At 46.7% G+C, this 22,471-nt stretch overlaps 2 protein-coding genes across 2 annotated transcripts; both read left to right on the forward strand.

The window, feature by feature from the left end:
* On the forward strand, nt 534-2,854 carry LOC8079521 (basic leucine zipper 2). The gene is made up of 4 exons (XM_002454909.2): nt 534-1,581; nt 1,692-1,782; nt 1,969-2,095; nt 2,234-2,854. The coding sequence occupies exons 1-4, from the start codon at nt 1,022-1,024 to the stop codon at nt 2,413-2,415; spliced, it is 960 nt and encodes a 319-aa protein (XP_002454954.1). The 5' UTR covers nt 534-1,021; the 3' UTR covers nt 2,416-2,854.
* LOC8079522 (cytochrome P450 710A1) lies at nt 10,647-13,703 on the forward strand. The gene has a single exon (XM_002454910.2). The coding sequence runs from the start codon at nt 11,550-11,552 to the stop codon at nt 13,110-13,112; it is 1,563 nt and encodes a 520-aa protein (XP_002454955.1). The 5' UTR covers nt 10,647-11,549; the 3' UTR covers nt 13,113-13,703.

Below are 22,471 nucleotides of genomic sequence, written 5' to 3' on the forward strand. Positions count from 1 at the left end.
TATATATCTACCTCTAAAAGTCCTTTGAGCTGTAATAGGCTCTCCCTCGTTTTACCAGTGGTGACCGTTAAATATTCCGCCTTTTTATTATGCGAAGCTTATATACTTCCTCTGTGTACGTAAAGAAAGTCCTTTTAAATAAGGTTTGAGTTAAATATTTAGAATATAAATAACTTTTAAATTGTTAAGTTTGAAATATGAAAACTATATGAATAATTTTGTCTTAAAAAATACTTTTATAAAAGTACATATACCACTTCTTGATAAAATACTTTTATAAAAACAAAGAGTTAAAATTAGATTTTGTAGACCGTGTCACTGTGCTAAACGATTTTATTTTACATGTCCAGAGATAGTACACAAGGAAAAAGCGCAACAAAAGCACGCGTAGGCCCCACATGTCAGTGGGACAAAGTGCACCGACCAAGCTGTAGTAGGTCTGCCCCATGTCCATGCGAGACCCCCCCCTTCCCGCCTCCCTCCCTCCCGCGCTCTTTCCATCACCAGCTGGTGCTAGCTGTCTCTCTCATCTTGTCATGTGACCTCCCCACCCCCCCTCTCATCACTCTATTTCTCTCTCATCTCAAGCTCAGCTCAGCTCTCCTCTCTCTCACACAGACTCCCGCCATCCCTGATTCCCCGTCCCTGTCATTCCCGTCGCGGCAAGCGGCATTGCCCAATTTAGCGCAGCGCAGAAACGAACCGAGCAAGCCGACCCCCTCACCGTCCACCCACGCCAAGCTCGCAGCGGCGGCACGGGCTCGCACCCGCACACCCCGCCAGCAGCGGAATTCGATCGAAGCAACAAAAACGCGAGCTAAAAAAAGGGGAAGCCGCGCGCGCAATCCCCGGCCGGCACCGCGCCGCGCCCGCGCGCGTCGTCGTCGCCCTCGCTACATTGCCGCCCGGGACCTCGGGCACCGCGGGGGGAAGGTTTCGGCGTTGCGCCACCGACCCACCGTTCCCGCGTGTTGCGTTGATTCCCCCGAATCGAACCAACGCGCGGCGCGGGGTCCCGGCCATGGCGCAGCTGCCGCCCAAGATCCCCACCATGGCGCCGGCGTGGCCGGAGTTCGGGGGCGGGCACCACCACCACCACCACCAGCAGCAGCAGCGCAGCCCCTCCGTGGGCACGTTCCTCGCCGCGCCCATGCCGCCGCCGCCGCTCCACCACCCGCCGCCGCAGCAGCAGCAGCCGTCGTGGGTCGACGAGTTCCTCGACTTCTCCGCCGCCAAGCGCGGCGCGCACCGCCGCTCCGTCAGCGACTCCGTGGCTTTTCTCGAGGCCGGCCCCGGCGACGGCAATGCCGGCGTCGGGGCGCACGACTTCGACCGCCTCGACGACGACCAGCTCCTGTCCATGTTCTCCGACGACCTGCAGCCGCCGCCGCCGCCAACGACGACGACCGCGCAAGCCGCGCCGGTGGCGAGCTCCTCGTCGCCGTCCGACCACAACAGCATCAACGACGAGAAGACGGACAGGGGCGAGGCCGAGGAGGCGCAGAGCAAGTGCCACGGCGACGCCACCGCCGACGCCGCGCCGGCCTCCGCCGCCCCGGTCGATCCTAAGCGTGTCAAGAGGTGACGATCTTTTGCACCCCGCCAACTCCATCGCTCAATTCCGGCAATGCCCGACGTTTGCGACGCAGAATTCACCAACCGGGGTGGCTCCCTTGCCGCAAAACTCGCAGGATCCTGGCGAACCGGCAGTCCGCGCAGCGGTCGCGCGTGCGCAAGCTGCAGTACATCTCGGAGTTGGAGCGCAGCGTCACGTCGCTTCAGGTGCGTGCGTGTAGAATTCAAGCATCTTTCTGCAGCCGAGCTCAGCTCTGGCAAGAAACCGGAGCTGAATTATGCGATCCGCGGGCATTCTGAGCTGAATTTCGCCCAAACAATTCGTGCTGAATTTTGCCGGAAGAAATATCTATTCTGGAGATGAATTTGACCGTGCGTTGTGGCCTTGCGCAGACGGAGGTGTCGGCACTGTCCCCGCGCGTGGCGTTCCTCGACCACCAGCGCTCGCTGCTGACGCTGGGGAACAGCCACCTCAAGCAGCGAATCGCCGCGCTCGCGCAGGACAAGATCTTCAAAGATGGTGACCGCCATTGCCGCCCTCCCCCGATTACGATCCTCTCCAGTCTCCATCACAATTCAATTCGCGCTAGCTGCATGCGATGCAGTAATGCAAGATGCCGCCACCGCTGACTGACGCTGTGTGTGGTGTGGTGTGCAGCTCATCAGGAGGCACTGAGGAAGGAGATCGAGAGGCTGAGGCAAATCTACCAGCAGCAGAGCCTGAAGAGCGGCGGGGGGGAGGCCCCAGCGCCCGACGCGGCCCCGGTCTGCGGCGACAAGGACGACATGATCGGCAGCAGCGAGGGGACCGCCGCGCCCGCGCTCGGCCCGCCCTCGTGATGAGGAGGAGGAGGAGGAGGGGCGACACGTCCATCCGAGTCGGTCGCTGTAGTGGGGATGGCCCTGTCGCCCGCCCATCACAGCGAGGCGCTGCTGCTGCTAGGATTGGTGCATTGCTTGGGTGTGCGTGTGTGTGTGTGCATTCTTTGGGGTGTAACGTGATTGTGATGTAAAGAAGAGGAACTGGATTGGTTTGGTTTGTTCATTCTTGCATGCATCCTCTCCTGCTGCTGCTGGGGGTGGCTGCCGCTGCTAGCTCCTTCCACCTCCCCTGATTTGTAACTTTTTGTTTGAGCATTTTGGGCGAAGGTTGTAGGTAAAAAAAAAAGATCAAATGTAATTCAGATTGGTTGAGGTCGATTTGTGTTTGGGGTGGTTTTGTATGTATCTGATAAATTAAAAAGAAAAGAAAAGAAAATTGTACGTGTTCAAGTACCAATGTGACAGTGTCCCTTTTCCCCTCTGAATTCCTCTCTGTTCTATACATTTTCCTTTTTTCCCTCCGTTCCAAATGTACCTGGAAAAAAAAAAGTAAAAAAAAACAGTGAAACGACTTACAATTTGAGTTTAACAGTAGACTAGTTTGTTTAACTTTACCAAAGACTACCCATACTTTACAACCAAGCGGGTTAACGCTGCCACATGCAAATATGCAATGCAAGGAGCTAGGGTAGCATCTCATTCCTTGCTGTTCCGTCACAGGATTTTTTAAAACAGTGGGCGGCCGGGCGTAGGAACACAAGAAGGTACCTTACCTTCCTTCAGCTGCAAGGGATAGGCCACGTTGGTGTGCAGGTGCAGTGGCAGCAGGCGCATGTGCGTGCCGCACCCGTACCGGCCGGTGGAAGTTATTCTGGGTGCCACAAGCTGGTTAGGTGTTCGCGTGGTTATGTTTTGTGTCCAGGACACGGGACACCCAGATTGCAGCAGCCTGGATGGTTTCGGACTAGAGTTGGCAATGGGTAAATCCGCATCGGGTACGAACTCCCCAGACCTATCCCCGTGATAACAATATGACACCACGGGTATCTCCATATACAGTCATGGGTGGGGAAATTTCCCCAGACCCATATCCGGGTGGGTAAATTAGACCCGGCGGGTCACCCATACCCGCCAAACATCAGCAATTCACAAGCACCAGTCACGTAGTAGCAATTTACAAGCATCGTCAAATAGCCACCTCACCATATACCTAGCAAATAGCAACATAAATTCATGATCCATACAAATCACGTAGTAGAGACTAGTACTTTGCTAGCAGTACATAGGGTTTCAGTGTATGAGCTGCCGGTGGACTGGTGGCTGGTGGGCTTCTTTAGTTTTGGGCCGGATATTTTTCACCCATGGGTAAATGGGTATGGGGACTACTAGAACATCCCCATACCCGCGTACCCAATGGGTGAAGGGTTTGCTCCGTTTGTGTACCCATGGGTACGGATTTCACTCCATATTGATACCCTAATAGAGTAAATACCCATCGGGTCGTGGGTCGCGGGCCCCCCATTGACATTTTTATTTCGGACACACACCGCCGCCCGGGCTTTGCCCCTTCTCGTGGCCGTGCCCGTGAGGGACAAACAGTTTGGAGAGACCCCATTGACAGGAGGAAGCCATTTATTGGTGCGCCCGTACGTATGGCTGCATCTACCTAAAACACCAGTAAACGCTGGTGGAATTGGAGTGACAGCGTTCGTCTAGTCCTGTTCGGGTAACAATTCTTTTGAGTACTGAGCATGTTAATTGCACCTCCAGTACTCTACTCCACCACAATCTAATTTCTGAAGATTCTCAAAGTTTTTTTTTGTGTTGAAATTTGACCAGAAGTATCAGGCCATCAGCCCATTGTACTAGAAGATGTCCAATGGGCTGGTTGGGCCAGAATTGCGGAGACAAGCCTGGCCTCCAGGCAACGGGCCAACGGCTTGTGCGGCACAGCGGCAGGGGTCTCGTCGCACTCAAAAAGTTTTGGACATACCTGTCAAAAAAAAAAAAGAGTTTTGGACACACGTTTTGAAATGTATTTCATTGACTCATTTTTTTGTGGCAAATAATGCGCCCAAAGCACCTGTTCCCAAGCTGGTGCTAGTCAGCGCACCCGCTTCAAATGAGAACACTGTTACATCATACAAATTGGCGCATAAGTTGAGATAATTCATATATAACTAATTCATTTGGTCTCTATGCCAGATGCCAAATTGCTCTTCCAGGGCTCTGCTGTTGGAGTGGCTTCTCCTGCACCAACATACTATTAGATTTCATTTTCAAAACTCAACAAAGTAGTAAGTAGCTTAGTCTTGCTCTACAGGTAGGATTCGTATTAATCATTTCTCAGTTTTCCTATTGATGCAAAATATATACAAATTGTTTTTACTTATCCATGCGTGATATTTTTCATCTGGAAAAAAAACTTGTAACCCTTTTCAAGCACAAGACTTCTAATCTCTGAACTCTTGATAGCTTCTACCTATTTGGTAGATCAATTCTACATCAGTGTTGGTGTCTCAATGATAATTGTGTATCACCCATGCAATAGAGACGTAGAATTGTAGATGGCAGGGTCCGAATGATCACCTCATGTATTGATCCCTGGGCCTGCCTATGAAGACAGTGGCGACCATGGTACAGTTTATTGTGTCTTCGAATGTCAATCTTAATACTCTCACTGTGAAAAAAATTATTTGAGTATTAATCACCTCATGTATTGATCATACTTTACTATATGTACTTCTAGCATTGTGATCAATCACCTCTAGAAATCGATTCTTTTGGAGACAAACCTTTGGCCTAGAATTGTTTGAGGGACAAAGGGAGTAATTCCCTCTTAATTTGCCCCATCGAATCTACTTTTTATCTCAACACTAATGAATGAAAGCCATAATAAAGACATAAAGCAGTACTCCTCCTCTACTACTGTACGTACAATTTTTCCTAGGCAGTTCACTCAAAAACAAAAAACTTTTAAAGATTTTTTATTATATTGAATCTTGTGGCATATGCATGAAACATTAAATCTAAACGAAAACGAAAACTAATTGTACAGTTTACCTATAAATCGTGCGATGAATCTTTTGAATCTAGTTAGTTTATTATTGAATAATAATTATAAAAAGCAAAAGTACCAATATATTATCTAAAACCCAAAAAAAAATTCGCAAGTGAACAAAGCCTGTGGCTGCCGAGTTTCGTGCACGCATTTCCCTTCCGGCTGCCGTGACTGGCCTCCCTCCCGTCAAATTTGCGTCGCCAGTCCTTGCTCGTGAACCTTGCGCGTATCCATGCATGCCCCCAACACGACGCGACGTACATCCCCCGGGGATCGTCGGCGTCGGCGACGGTCTCGGCGCGCGCACGCGGAGCACTGTGCACGGTGAAGGTCTTCATCAGCGGGCATATTATGAATCCTGATACGCTAGGCCCAAGCAGAAGCAGTGGGTGAAGGCCGGATGGAATCCGGGTCGCGCCGACAGGCACGCGAATCCCGTGGGCCGTGGTAGCATGCACGCAGATCCGTCACTGTGCTAAGCTAGAGCAGCTAAGCTGCTTTTTCCTAAAATAATAATAATAATAATAATAAAAAGAATCCTAATCTGCCTGAGCCTCAACTGTTCGTTTCGCGAGCTGATTTGTCGATTCTGCCATGCCGTACTCGCATATCCGATCCGCATGTCACGTGCACGTTCGCTTTCACGTACGGTGTCGGCCTGTCGGGCCATGTCGATTGTCGAGGGTTGTGCCCCGACGCCGCACTCGAATCTCACGACCACTACCGTTCTTCTTCGCACGCGAACTTCATTTTCTGCATGCATGGTGGTAGTACCACAAGGGACGAGTGGACGACGCAGGCCGCCGCAGCAAAGAAAGCTGCTGCAGCCACGAGCCAGAGCCGGTGTTGGTGCGCGTGCTCCTTGGAAGGGACGATCGGCGGGCGTCGCAGAGCTGCACCTGCACCTGCACCTGCAGATCGTCCAGCCCCCACAGATCGTCGCAGAACCTCGTGGTCGTGGAGGACGGACGCGTGAGACGACGGGTCAACCCCTAATTCTTTTGCCCGGGGGCCGGGGACGGCTCGCTCCAAGGCTTTGTTTAGTAATTATATTAGTTGTTGAGGTTAAATTTTTCTTATATCGTAGTATTTTAGTTTATATTTGTTAACTATAATTTAATTATAGACTAACTATATTTAAAAGATTTATCTCGTGAATTATAGATAAATTATATAAGTTTTTGTCTTTATCTGTATTTATAATGTTCTATACATGTAACGTAAGATTCGATATAACAAGGTCTTGTTCAGTTCGCGAAATTTTTGAATTCTGCTACTGTAGCACTTTCATTTGTATATAATAATTATTATCTAATTACAGAGTAACTAGGCTTAAAAGATTTATCTCGCAAATTACAGATAAACTGTGAAATTAGTTTTTATTTTCGTTCATATTTAATGCTCCATGCATATGTATAAAAATTCGATGTGACGGAAAACTTTAAAATTTTTGGAACTAAACAAAGCCTGAGTAATCTTATTTTTTAAAATTTTTTTGATAAACAAGGCCCAACTCCATCCAACCCGCACGCCGGACGGCGCCCCAGGTTTTCTAGGCTGGCGCTGCTGCTTTGCAGGCTGACTCGTTTCAGACGTCTTTCCAGACCACTTCGGCCTTGTTTATATTCACCCTAAAAACCAAAACTTTACAAGATTCTCCATCACATCGAATCTTGCGGCACTTGCATGGAACATTAAATATAGATAAAAAAGATAACTAATTACACAGTTTACCTGTAAATCACGAGACGAATCTTTTAAGCCTAGTTACTCCATAATTGAACAATGTTTGTCAAATAAAAACGAAAGTGCTACAGTGTCAAAATCCAAAAAAATTTTGATCTAAACAAGGCCGATCCATCAGTTTTTAAATAAATCGATCAGTTCAATTTTTAAATCGTGCCCTTTTCCGATCCAGAACGTACCTATATCAACACTGGTACATCTTTGCCACGCTATTGGCCAATAACTGCTTGTGCTCGTCTAATTATCTATCGATCTGCTCTTAGTTATTTTTCTCACAAACTTTTTTTTTATTATACTGAGTGTCTGCTACGTAAAGCGAATGGTCTATAGTGTAGTGGTGGGTATATACATTGTTTTATTAGTAGCACTTTATTAAGTTCAGAAAACAATGCCTTGAGGCCATACCGCCGGCTGATTGATTTTTTTTATTTGTTGTTAAAGGGGAAAAATAGCTTGCATATACTCACACAGTAGTCAAACACTCAAACGGGATATAGATATACCGGAAAATAACGGACAAGGTACATAAACCATCCTCGAGAAGAAAATTATTCGAACACCACACGAGAAGGGAAATCATACGTTCAGCGGTACAGACTAGTCCAAGAAGGTGGCTTCATATATTATCACTAGAAGAAGGATAGAATCGCAAGCTATAGCCTTAATCATGGAATTTTCTCTTAGATTTTGCATATGATTCAACTACTCTTGGAGCAAGTACTCCTATATGTGTAACACATAGTTATTAGTGGACAATACAAATAAAAAGTTTGGTATTTAAATCTATTTTAAGCGGCTTTGTGAGACGGTGTATGTAGTAGGCTTGTATCATGGTCTCAATGGGAGTCCGATAATGTCCAAAACCCACTTAGCATGATGAAAGCAGTCCAATTTTTAGCATAGAAAATACAAAGAGAACCAAATCAACTAAGTTCGGTACAAAGTTCAATTATTTATGGATAATCTAAAACCATCTTCATCTGAAACTATTCGAAATTTTGAATATTCCCCAAGGAATGAGCTACAGAATAACAGTATTGACTTGCTTTTCATTCAAACATTGACCTTTCACTCCAGCAGGCCGCCACTCTAGAATGTTCGACTAGCTTCACATGGAGTCTTGGAGAGGAACGTTCTACCCCAACGTCAAAATCCATCCATAAGACAGCTGAGAGCTGGAAATAAACGTCATTTTCATATGGCCCACAACACAGCCTGTTTGCCACCTGGAGGAATCATCTTTTACAAGCCATAATGACAGGCAGTGTCATGGTACTAGTAATAGTATTTTGGATCTTCTCACTTCTACAAAATCAATAGTTACTCAAATTATATGCATGCTTATAGATAAAATAAACGACCATGAGTTAGCTTTGCCCCCACCTCGCTACATCTTACTCCCTCCATTTAGGATATGCTATAGGATTTAGAAAAGTCAAACTTCGTAGAATTTAATCAATAGTTACTCAAATTATATGCATGCTTATAGAGTATTAAAAAAAATCGGTCAATACATTCACACTCCACTTATCTTTGAATGCACATTCATTTTAAAGTGACTGGTGATACAATGTACGAGTAAATGATGGTCCAAGTATGCTTGTGATGTCCTTTTCATATCCTAGGCCTTGTTTAGTTCCGAAAAGATTTTGGATTTCGGTACTGTAGCACTTTCGTTTGTTTGTGATAAATATTATCTAATTATGGATTAACTAGGATCAAAAGATTCGTCTCACGATTTCCAGCTAAACTGTGTAATTAGTTTTTGCTTTCGTCTATATTTAATGCTTCATGCATGTGTCGTAAGATTCGATGTGACGGGGAATCTTGAAAACTTTTTGCTTTTTGAGGTGAACTAAACAAGGCCTTAATACCTGTCTTATGAAAAGATAGAGACTATAGGGTCAACGGTCAATTAAGAGGAAACCACGCTGCTACCTCGTTCTGTCTTATCTTCTGAAATTTTTGTGGTTCGGTTCAAAAATGAAGTATATATTGTGTCCAAGACATTACACAACCGTGTGCTTTATGCGATTTCAACACATGATTTTTTTACACCGTAGAATTAAGATCCAACAGCCTCGACCCTTTTTCTACATTCAGACAACAAATCACATATCACAGATGAAGAGGAAGAGAAGCCTACGTGGAGCCGGATCCGCCGCCGGATCCATGGCCGGCGCAGGCACCATGGCGAGGTCACCAGTCCCCAGCTTCGGCGCTGGTGGTTGCCGGTGAGAAAGACAGAGGGAGAGGGAGAGAGGGTCGGGTGAGGGAAGGAGTTGGGTGAGAGAAACCTTTGAGAGGGAGGTTGTTTATGTATTCATTATGACATATGGGCCTTAGACATCATAGATACAAAAAATCCATGTGTTTTTTGGTGCTAAAATACATCTGCATTGTATAGCATTTTTGCATTATTATCTTGGTTTAGTTGAGAAAAATGACATTATTTTGGATTAAACACATAAGTTTAAACCACTTTATTTTATCAAACAAATACTAAGCATCTCGATGTCTTCGGTGCTGCTGTACACCTGTGTCAAAGTTAAACGTACGTCAACGTTGAGTTCTAGAACCTGGTCTGTTTTTTTAACACTCAACTGTAAACTACAATGCTTGCACATCCAAATGATAGTTCTGTTTGATTCGATGAATGTGGTTTTTGAAATGAAGTTTGTGCTATCTTACAGTAGGGATTGTTAGGGACCAAACACCGTCTGCTGTTTAAACTTGCATTGCAGCAGCAAAGATTTATAAGTGCACGTGAACAAAATCTTTAACACTACTAGATACGTGGACTCTATAATCATGTAGATTCCTCTTCTGCAAATATTCGTGCCTTTCTTTTTATTAATTTAAAAGGCAAATATTTGAAATCGATAAGACCTGCACTATTCAACATACTCCCTAACCAATATATGGACACACATAAAATCCAGCATTCATAGTAGAGAAATTCAGCTCAGCATCATCGCTATCACATGATCCAGTGGGACCATACGTATTACGGGTGTGTTTTGTTTTTCATGGAATAAAAAATATAAAATACCAAGTATATTGAAATAGTGAAATGCAAAATGCAAATTTTTAATGTGTGTGTTTAGTCCATTTAAAATATCAAAATTTTCAAGGTCCAAAATACGTGAAGTTGTTCTTTTTTTTTGGCTCTTAAGACCAAAATCCAGAATGTAAAATGATACTTCCTCCGTCCACGAAAGAATCAATTCATAGAATCCGTGTCAGTCAAACTTTTTTAAGTTTGACTAACTTTATAGAAAAGAATAACAACATCTATGATATAAAATATGCATCATATAAAAATATATTCTATGATGAATCTAATGATACTAATTTGATACCATAAATCTTAACATTTTTTCTAGAAATTTGGTCAAAAATTTAAAAAATTGACTTAAGACAATTCTAGAAATTGGTTTTTTCATAGACAGAAGGAGTAACTATTTTAAATGGAATAGGAAACTAAACAGGCCCTATGACGCCTCAAAACCACAGTAAGCACGGCAGGTCCCTAACTAACCACCGCACCAGGGCAAAACTGAAAATGCATCACGTTTCCATGAATCCCCAACGCAACACACAACAAAATTGCTGAGCATATCAAACATGCGTCCATCGGCCTCCAAATCCAATACCACGATCCCCTGGCACAGAATCCAACGGCTCCAGATTTAGGGTTGGAAAACTGAACCCCAGACGAGGTTGAAGAAAATTGGGGCTTTTCTTTGGGCAAAAATCCCTGCACACACGGTGAAGAAAAGAAGAAACGGGCTTCCAAATTCTCTGGCCTAGGCCGTTGGCCGTTCCGCCCCTGTCGCCGCTAACCTGGGATGGGGATCCCTTCCCTCCCCACTTCCCATTCCGTGAAAGGAATTCCTATCCGCAACCGCCGCAAAGCTCAGACTAGAGAGAGCCCCTCTGCCTGTGCGGCGGCCTCGTCGTTGTCCTCGTCCTCGTCCTCGTCCTCGGCCTCGTTTCTTCCACCCCGGGCGGGCCGCGGCCATCAGCCAATCCGCCACGGCCGTGCCAGCCAGGCGAAAAGGCCGCCTCCTTTTTTTCCTTCGCATTTCCCTTTCCCCGCCAGCCTTTGACCGCAGATTCCCGCTCCAACCTTCGCTTCCCTTCCAGCCCATCGCTCGCGACCTCGCGTCGCATAAATATACACCTCTGTGGAACACCATCCGCGCGTCAAAGGAGAGGGAGAGGCGAGCTCGAGCTCCCCACGAGCCTCAGCCCTCTCACCCTCAGGATAAATTGACCTGTAGCAGCGGCGGCTGCTAGGGCCGTTGCTGTTCGTGGTCAGCGTTCCGCGTGGTTGGTCGCAATGGCGGCGGTGGCGGAGTCTCTGTCCGTGTCCGTGTCCGGTTCCAGTTTCCTGGACCTCCGCGCGGCGGCGCCGTTCCTGGTGGCGGCGGTGGCCTTCTACTTCCTGGTGGAGCAGCTGTCCTACCACCGGAAGAAGGGGCCGCTCCCCGGCCCCTCGCTCGTGGTGCCGTTCCTCGGCAGCGTGGCGCACATGATTCGTGACCCGACGGGGTTCTGGGACGCGCAGGCGGCGCGCGCGAAGCGCTCCGGCGTGGGCCTCGCCGCCGACTTCCTGGTGGGTCGGTTCGTGGTGTTCATCCGCGACACGGAGCTGTCCCACCGCGTGTTCGCCAACGTCCGCCCCGACGCGTTCCACCTCATCGGCCACCCTTTCGGCAAGAAGCTCTTCGGCGACCACAACCTCATCTACATGTTCGGCGAGGACCACAAGGACCTGCGGCGCCGGATCGCGCCCAACTTCACCCCGCGCGCGCTCTCCACCTACGCCGCGCTCCAGCAGCGCGTCATCCTGGCGCACCTCCGCCGGTGGCTGGACCGGAGCGAGGGCGAAGGGAGCAGGGCCAGGGCGTTCCCCATCCGCGTGCCCTGCCGCGACATGAATCTAGAGACCTCGCAGACGGTGTTCGCGGGGCCGTACCTGACCGGCGAGGCCCGGCGGCGGTTCGAGCGGGACTACAACCTCTTCAACGTCGGGCTGATGGCGCTGCCCGTGGACCTCCCCGGCTTCGCGTTCCGGCGCGCGAGGCAGGGCGTGGCGCGGCTGGTGCGCACGCTGGGCGAGTGCGCGCGGCAGAGCAAGGCGCGGATGCGCGCCGGCGGCGAGCCCGAGTGCCTGGTGGACTTCTGGATGCAGGACACGCTGCGGGAGATGGACGAGGCCGCGGCGGCGGGGCGCCCACCGCCCGCGCACACCGACGACGAGGAGATCGGCGGGTTCATGTTCGACTTCCTCTTCGCGGCGCAGGACGCGTCCACCTCGTCCCTCTGCTGGGCGGTGTCGGCGCTGGACTCCCACCCGGAGGTTCTCGCCCGCGTGCGCGCCGAGGTGTCTGCCGCCTGGTCCCCGGACTCGGGCGAGCCGATGACGGCGGAGGTGATCCAGGGGATGCGGTACACGCAGGCGGTGGCGCGGGAGGTGATCCGGTACCGTCCCCCGGCGACGCTGGTGCCGCACATCGCGGGGGAGGCGTTCCAGCTGACGGAGTGGTACACGGTGCCCAAGGGCACCATCGTGTTCCCGTCCGTGTACGAGTCGTCGTTCCAGGGGTTCCCGGAGGCGGAGGCGTTCGACCCGGAGCGGTTCTTCTCGGAGTCGCGGCGGGAGGACGTGGCGTACAAGCGCAACTTCCTGGCGTTCGGCGCGGGGCCGCACCAGTGCGTCGGGCAGCGGTACGCGCTGAACCACCTCGTCCTGTTCATGGCGCTGTTCGTGTCGGTGGTGGAGTTCCGGCGGGAGAGGACGCCCGGGTGCGACGACCCCGTGTACATGCCCACCATCGTGCCCAAGGACGGCTGCACCGTGTACCTCAAGCAGCGATGCGCCAAGTTCCCATCGTTCTGAGGAAGAAATCTGTCTCTGAGCTGGTTGGTGCCTGCCTCTTGCTTGTCCTCTTGTTCCTGCTGCCTCTGCCTGCCACTCTCCCCTCTCTGTCTCTCTGCATCTCGGTTCCCGCTGCCGCTTTTCTTTTCGATTTCTTGGCGGGGGCAGGTCGTGTCCGTCGCCGTGGTTCTTTGCTTCATTGGTGTTGGTGGTGTGATGATTTTGATTTGTAGGTTGTGGTGTTGGCTTGCTCGTGTCCTGATTTTCAGGCCGGCCGGCATGGTCCATTCAATTATTTTGTTGGCAAACAAATTGGCTTGGGTTTGGGTGGGTCGGGACTTCACACTCTAACAGCTCGGCCAGGGCAAAGGGTCCCAGGAACCCAAAGGAGACAGAGCGTTGCCGTTGGGTTAGCGAAGAGTAATAATACTAGCATATGATGAATGAACAACTGTTGAGTACAAGTGGGTTGGTGACCGCATGTGTGCTGCTGTTGTACTCTACTGTGGGCAGGGCGTGCTCTGGAGGAGTGTGTCTCGTCTCTGTTCTGAAAACCGCTCGTATCTGTATCTGCAATGAATTTGCTCAAAAAAGGCAACCGTTCGTTTCAAATGGAAGCTACCAGCCATGTGGTACGCAGTAGAATGTTGTTGTGTGTCAACCTCCTAGCCTCCTAGGCTAGGGCAACCGCACTGCCCGCTGATTGGCAAATTCGGTGGACGCATATCTGCTGCTGCTGTATGGAGGCAGTATGTCCTCGAAACAACCATGTCAGAAGCTTGAAACGTTATTCTTTGTACCGCAGCAGTATGAATTGTTGCTATACGAAACAAATTAAAAGATTATATAGAGTTAATAATAGCCAAACATAAAAAGAAAAGAAGACAACCATTGCATTGCAGATGTGTGGTCCTCGGGCTCCTAGAGGGATCAGAGCGAAGCGGCTAGGCTCCTTGACAAGAAAGCAAATCATCCAAACGATAAAACAGAAAACAGATAAAACATCAAAACTATAAGACAAGTAAGCTTAGGCCTTGTTTAGTTCACCCAAAAAACCCAAAACTTTTTAAGATTCTTCGTCACATCGAATCTTGTGGCACATGCGCGTATTAAATATAGATGAAAATAAAAACCAATTACACAGTTTGTCTGTAAATCGCGAGACGAATCTTTTAAGCATAGTTACTCCAAGTTTGGACAATATTTGTCAAATAAAAACGAAAATGCTACAGTGTCGTTTTGCCAAATTTTTTTAGAACTAAACAAGGCCTTAGCCAAACAATACAATACAAATGCACGGCAAGCCCATGCAAAGAGTTTAGTTAAGATATGCCGAATTTCATCAAGTATACAAATGGAACGTAACCATATATGTCCCCCAATTATATATTTTTAAATTATTCACACTAACAATAATCCATCCTTGTCCTCCAAAAGCGGATTTTAGAAAACAAAATGTAACACCGGGGCTAGGGTTATAATAGCCAACTTTAAAAAAAAAGATAACCATTGCATTGCAGATGTGATCCCCGAGCTCCCAGAGGTGTTAGATGCTTTTCTAGGGCATGAGCAATAAAGGCTAACACTTTCAATACAATTAACGTGATCCACATAAGCTAGATAATATTGAGACTACTATCCCCACAATGCAAACTATCACTACATGTGTTTTCTAAAGAAACTTTTCTTTTCATCATACATTACTTTTATAGCTAGCTAAAATTATTTTAGCTATTATTGGGTGACTAATGGAACTAACTATTTTAGCTCATTTTAGTCAATGTGTTTGGAACTTTAGCTACTAAAGTGACTAAAGTTTAGCTAGCTAAAATTTAGTAAGGAGAACTAAACATGGCCTTATTTTCTCTCCCTCTTCTTTTTTAAGCATGATGACTCACCTTCTCCTTTTGTAACCATATGTAGGTTCTGCAGGCAACTAATGCAGAGCACCTAATTTCTCTATTCTATTCTACGTGGACCTTGGAGCTACCGGTAAAAGCGTTGGCGAAGGCTGACCAGAAAGCAAATCCTCAAAGTTTAGTGCATTCGTCCATCACCGCTAAGAGTGACAGATTATCTTTACAACTAAAAATTATGGAGAGGACCCATCTACTACATCTATGGTGAAGCCACAACTCCTCTTTTTACTATACCATGATAGGCTATCCCATCAACTCAGGCGCCACTCACTCATGCATGCAAAATTATTTTAGCTAATTAAAAAAGTCATAACTCTTAAACCGAAGATATAAATTAAATTTCGATTGCACCATTAAATTTTTTATAACAAATCCTTTAAAACAAGATCACACATGGATATATTTAGATAAAATTTATTAATGAATATTTATCTTATAAAGATAAAATATTTTCTTTTATTAAGTAGAGACAATATTCTAGGTTCAACAAACAATGTTCTGTCTTTGTAAAAAAATGTTATCGATTTAGAAGAATAGTATTTTGGTTTTAGGTTTATGAAACCGATATTACAATATACATAAAAATACATAAATACATGACATAGATAATAATAATAAAAAAATCTAGAGTAAAAGCATAAGAAAAAAATAAAAACACAAAATGTAGAAAAATTTCAAATAATATCAAAGGGTTACTTTTCAAATATCGTAAATATATTTATAGAACATTAACATCACTAAATACATCATAGAACATCATTAAATATATTATAGAAGATCACATCTATTATAGATTACATGCATACTACGTAAGAAACATAGACAGAAAAAATCGATAACATTGTTTTACAAAGACAGAACATTGTTTGTTGAACCTAGAATATTGTCTCTACTTAATAAACATCATAGAACATTACTACGTAAACATGACATAACACAACATAGAACACTAAATATATACTACATAAACATCACATATATACAAAAAATAAAAATAAAAAATAAAATTACTAAGAAGAAAATATAAAAACAAACATGATTAACAAATGATAAAAAGTGCATAGAGCAAATAAAATAAATGAATAATTCAAATAAGGATAAAAAGAAGATTAAAAGGAATTAAAATATAAAATAAGAATGAAGAAACATAGAAAACCTAAAAATTTATAAGAAAAACAAATAGAAGCAAGGAAGAATAAAACTAAAACCGAAAGAAAAAGAAAATAAATGGTAAAATTAAAAAAAAAGAATAAGGAAAGGATAGGAAATAAAATAAAATAAAAAAACGAAAACCGAAAAGAAATAAAAAAGAAAGAATATAGACAGAAAAAATAAAATAACAATGAAGAAACATAGAGTATGTGTATTTTTAAACCCGTAACAACGTACGGGCATTAACCTAGTTATAGTATACAAATATAGAAGTACTACGGGCTTGTTTGGCACAGCTCAACTTCACTAGTAAAGCTGTTTTTCTAGAAAATAACTTCATGCGTGACTTTCTAGATGATCTTGAGCTGTTTTGGAGAAAGTGTTTGGCAAAATAGCTTCACCAACTACTTCATGCATAGTTGAGAGAGAGAAATGAGGGAGAAGCTACAATAAGCTACTTTTTTCCAGCTTCATCCAACTTATGTCTTTGTGAGAGGAGAGAAAAAACAGCTTCACCCATAAAGCTGTTTTATAAATAAGTGTTGGCAAAAAAAAAACAGAAGGTGTTGTGAGGTGTACCAAACAGACCCTACGTTTTTCATGCAAAATACGGAGTAGAAAGTACTACAAGTAAATCCCAGTGGTAGTACTGTAGAAGCAAGCAGCACGTGGTCGTCGGGGTGGCCCATGTGTCCAGGTGCGGTCTGAGAAGCTACTCCCCAGTTGGCCAATCATCGCCGCCTTCCCATCTCACACCTCTCACGCCAAATGATTCAGGCCATCATGGGGGGGTGGGGGTCGGCGACGGCAGACGGGCATCCAGCCGTGACCACATGATCCGGCACGGAGATATGCCTTGCCAGTTTCACGTGTTGCCGTCCCCGGTCGGACTCGTTGCCTTGCCCCGGTTGTTCGTTTCCATTGGAACCGATATGGGAATTGGGATGCGACGGTTCGCTCGTCCGGCCCGCGTTGCCGGTGCTGCCTTCACGACTCGTGGGTCGTCGGGATGGTTCGTGCGGCGCGCGACGGGACCCCTGGGATGCGCGATGCGCGCGCGGCGGCGGCGGCGGCGGTCCGGCCGGCGGGCTCCGTCCGTGGTCTGGTCTCTCTGCCTGCGCGGTGCGCGCGGTCAACGTGGCACGTGCCGACCGGAAAGCCCCGCTGCGCTGCGCTGCGCACGCCAGTACGTACGCCCACCTGTTTTTTTGTGTCGACGACGAACGGCTCCGATCCCGATCCGTCCTGTGCGGAGTCGCGGCTCGCGAACCCAAGTCCAAATGGTTGTTGAGGTCGTGTCACCATCGAACAGAATTCCCCACGTCTCGCGCAGGTGCCCCGTGCCCGAAACGGACGTTCCAAATCCCACGGCCGGGCTGGATTGGACTTGACCGTTTTATTTGTTATAAATTAATTAGGTTTTAAAAAATTATTTTGTAAATTATTCTTTAACTATGTTTTTATTTGTGTGTGTGTGTGTGTGTCTAACTATTCTGTGATAAAAATTGAACTGTACGTTGGGTCGTTGTCCCTGCGCCTGTGGCGCCATCTGCCCTTGCCTTGCCTTGGAGAGGCACGACCAAGAACGAAGATCCTCCAACGACGTTGAGAGGAACGACGGAGCAACAGGTGGCCGACAATAAAATTCTTGCTAGCGGGCGGCACAGTGCAAGGCTGCAAGCACAGCTGTTGCAGCCTAGGCAGTACGCACCCGTCCCGTTCGGTTTTGGTGCCCAGCAACCGTACGCGCGCGAGCGACCATGCGTGACCCTATCCATCCGTACGTCGCTCGTGGATGCCGATTCACTCTCCGGCCGGCGGATCGCACGTACTGTACGTACTATACGTTGCTTTCGACAACCGAAATCAGTACTTAACACTCCTCCGTACTACTTCAGTACGGTACGTGTTCCCTCGACAACGGAAGAGCTAGCGTGCTTTATCGCATCCGTTCGGGTGTTTTCAAGCATCCGTTCATCCGTACCACCATCCATAAAAGGATCCCGCACGGAAGCACACAGGCCGCAGTGCGTTGAAAACCGCGCGGCGGCCGCCAGAAACGTAACGGCAGCTAGCGCGCGCCGCGGGGCGCCTGGCTGCGGCCCGGCCGCTTGCCCACGGTACACGGTCGTATCGCGTGGCTTCTTTTGGTCGCGTGCCAACTACCGCGTGTTCCCTTCAACTTATCTTCATTATTTTTAAACATAAAATAATGTTTTTCTTTCTAACATCATCGCAAGCACAAGTGTTCTACTACGTTAGATGGTTAATATAAAAAATAACTTTTACTATGTATTTTTACGCAAAAGTGTTTCGCAATTTGTTACATGCTCAAATATAATTGTCTAAAAGTTAAAATATAAAAGAAAATCATTGTTTTTTTTATATGTATCTCTAGATAAAATCATGGCATTAGCATAGGCATTATATTAGTGGTGATAGTAGTCGGTGTGAATTCACGGAGGTGCATGGAGCTAATAATATCACCATGCTATTCTTCGTGGAAATTTCATCAGAGATTTATTTGTATTTAATAAGTTATTTCATAAGCATTTTCGATGACGTGTCATCATTTTTAAAGAGAGAGACGAAAAGAGTTTCGTGTGTATAACAATATAAAACCTCTCATTGAGAGTGACGTAAGCCTAACACCATAACTAGTCGGTGTCCGGCTACAACTACCATCGGCCTCACAGTCTTATCGGCAGGCTAGTAGGCTATCCAATGATTCAGTGCTAACTGAGCAAGGATAGGAACAGACAAGTAGTTTATTCTCTCCGATCACGAAAGAATGGCACAATGGACCACGTGCAGATCAAATTAGTTTCACTTTAATCATATTTATCGTGAATGGTATTGATATCTAATTAGATTCACTATAAAAATATATTCATAATAATTTTAACGATATTTATTTTACATGATAAATATTAGTATTATTTAATTTTAGTTAACTTTAAATTATCTAACTTCTCGAGCGCATTCTTGTATGTGTGGATCGGTGGGAGTAGCTTTCTCGTCCCGTATACGTCACGGGAACCTCGCTATCCATGCGCTAGAGCTAGTACCCACCTGCGAGTTGATAGCCAGTGCTACTACTGTTAGGATTAATTAGAATAATTAATTATTAATCAATTGTATTAATACACGTAATTAGCATGTGTTAATTACGGATTAGGCCTAGAAACCATTCAGGCCCTTTGGGCACCAACAGGCATCGTTTCGCATTGTCTCTCTGACAATAGAAACTGTCTCATGTATAAATATATTACTGTTCATCAAGAGATAATACAACAGTCATTATCCGCAAATCACTTTCACTTTCGCAAAACACGTTATCACGCACGCGCTCTGCCAACAACTGCTAACAGGCAGAGAGGGAAGGAGTTCACCGGAGCACTCGCCGAGAGTTCGCCGGAGTTGCTGTTCATCCAAGGTAGAAGATGTCGACCCCTCCACTCCCGTCCATGAACGCCATGGTTGACACGGTCACCGACGCCGTGGAGGCCGCCATCGCTCGTGGCAACAGCCACCCTGGAGGAGTCCGCAGGTTCATCCTCCAGGGCGCCATCCGCCGAGTCCTCAGGGACATTGGCCAGCACCGCATCGCCCTTCGCCGCCGCCTCGCCACCGGACCGAACGCCGGTGGCCGACCTTCGACGCCACGGCAAGCACCGCGTTCATCGCGGATACAGTACACCACTGGTGTTTGCCCCCGCCACGGCCCGACCACCTTCGTCCGCCGGGTTGGGGCAACACCGGTGGCCTCGCCGAAGCCGTCGTCGTTGCCGAAGCCATCCCCGTTCCCGGCGCCGACTCCAACGGCGCTGCTCCCGACGTCGTCCGCACTTCTTCGCCCATGGAACGGAGGTGGTGGCCTCGCGGCCGCACGCCGAGACGTCGACATGCCGGCTTGGCCGCCGGGATTCGCCTACGACTTCGACATCACTCCACCGCCTCCTCCAAACCGTCCAACGGCGCTCTCCCCGATCGCTCCTCCACCAACTCGCGGCCGCTCGTACGCCGACGTCGTGGCCGCGACCTCCGCCCGGGGCCGTGACGCCCTTCCGCCCGCCGACAAACTCGGGGCTGGGTTTGTCTCCTCCTCGGTGAAGGGGGAGGCGACCCGCCGCCCTTGATGCATCACGGTGGGGCCGGTGGGGGGGGGGGATCCCGCCGCTCACGGCTAGCAGCGTCGGCCTCCTTGGCCGGAGCTCGCCGGGGACGGGCGGACCCCACTGCCGGCCGACCTCCATGGCCGGAGATCGGGCAAGGGCCCAAATCCGCCATGAGAGGAGCAAGAGGGGGAAGAGAAGGCACAGGGGGAGGCGGACGAGGCGTCTCGGCGGCGGCGGCAGTGCGGCGGCGCGCCGGCGGCGGCGGTCAGAGGCAGGCGGCGGCGGGCTGGGGCGGGTGGGCGGTTAGGGTTCCCCAAACCCTAACCGCTCCCCTCCTTATATGCGGCGGCGGGCCTGGCTGGCCTTGGCTGGGCCGCGCCTGGCCTTTCGGCTGGGCCGCGCGCCTGGCCGGCTGGCTGGGCCGCTGGCCTGGCTGGCCGCCTGGCCCCCTTTTCTTTTTTCGTTTTCTTTTATTTTCTTTCAGCACTACTATTAAGTTAATTAGCATATGATTTGCTAGTTTATTGATTGCAAGAACATCGTTATTTGTATGATTGTTGTTGCTCAGTACCTGCTGTACCTTGTGATTGTAAATAAATTATGGTTTGTTTATATTGTTATACAATCCAAGGCTTATTTCTATTATATTTTTGATATATGTTGTGCACACAAACCCTTTTGCACCACATATATATTCTACATTTGTGACTTTGATAATTATTTTGTGATCTGTTAGTGCACCCAAACCCCCCTGTTTTGCACTAACATAAAGTTACACTTGGAATTTATAATAGAAATAGGGTATGTTGGTGCCCCAAACCACAAATTTTGCACCACATACAAGTTAAATTGCTATTTGACTTAGACACAATTTAACTATGACATCTTTATAATCAGAATTATTTCTAGATTACCATAAGATTAAAAATTGCAATATACATATCTTGATTATTTTGGTTAAATATACACAAAGTAATAGAGTCTATGGCAAAGGCTGCGCTTAATTCTTCATGAATTATTCTGCCTAGAGACCGTGCCATAGCAGTGATTTAATCACCTATTACTGAGAGGTCTACATCATTTTCTTTGAAATTTGATGATTACCTACATTGTGTTTTTATCCAAAATAAAAGTGTTGGATTATTATATCATCATATTATTTTGATTATACACAAGGTAGTAGAGTCCTAAGCAAAGGCTGTATTTAATTCTTTATGAATTATCTTGCCTTGAGACCGTGCTTAGGCAGCAATCTAAATTGCCTACTATTAAGATCTACTCTTTGTCTATGACATAGAGACTATCTCACTTGTGTTTATCAAAATTAATGGTGATTTGGTTGTATGGTCTACACAATCTCGTGACTAATCACAACAAATCCAACACTAAGATAAGATATAAATCATAAAATATATTGCATTCAGAATTACAACTCTACCATGTTGTTTTTAATTTACCATAGGGTAAATTAATTAATCCATGGTTGCAAATGCACATGTAGGATTATGACTTCCACTAGGGAATTTGAGGAACTCTCTTTACACGGAGAGAATTATCCTACATGGACTTCTGATATCAAGATAGCACTTGCATCTCGTAGTCTTTTGGCAACAATACAGAACCCCCAAAATGGGGATGCCCTGCAAGAAAAGCAAATTTATCAAGCTTTGGCTTTACTATGGTTTTATATTCATAAGGATTTAAAATCTGAATACCTTATGATTGAGAGTCCCAAAGAATTATGGGACGCTCTTAAAGAACGATATGAACAGCAAAAAGAACTCATTTGGCCTGAGGCCAACCATGAATGGAATCACTTACATCTCCAAGATTTCAAATCTGTGGCAGACTTTAACCACGCTGTTCATAGGATTTGCTCCAAGTTGAAATTTTGCGAAAAAGAGCCATCAGATAAAGACAAGATAGAGAAAACACTCTCTACCATGCTCCCATCTGATAGAGTATTGCAACAGCAATACAGGGCTCATAATTACCAAGCATATTCTCAGCTTATCCATACATTAACTCAGGCTGAAAAACATGATGAACTCCTTTTAAAGAATCATCATAAGCGCCTTGTTGGTTCGGCGCCTCTACCTGAGGTTCACAATGTACAGGAAAAGCTTAAGAATAAGTTCAAAGGAAAGTTTCAAAAGAACAAATTTGGTAAATGCAAATTCAACAAAAAGCA

This window comes from Sorghum bicolor, chromosome 3 (genome assembly GCF_000003195.3).
Source record: "Sorghum bicolor cultivar BTx623 chromosome 3, Sorghum_bicolor_NCBIv3, whole genome shotgun sequence".
NCBI lineage: Eukaryota > Viridiplantae > Streptophyta > Magnoliopsida > Poales > Poaceae > Sorghum > Sorghum bicolor.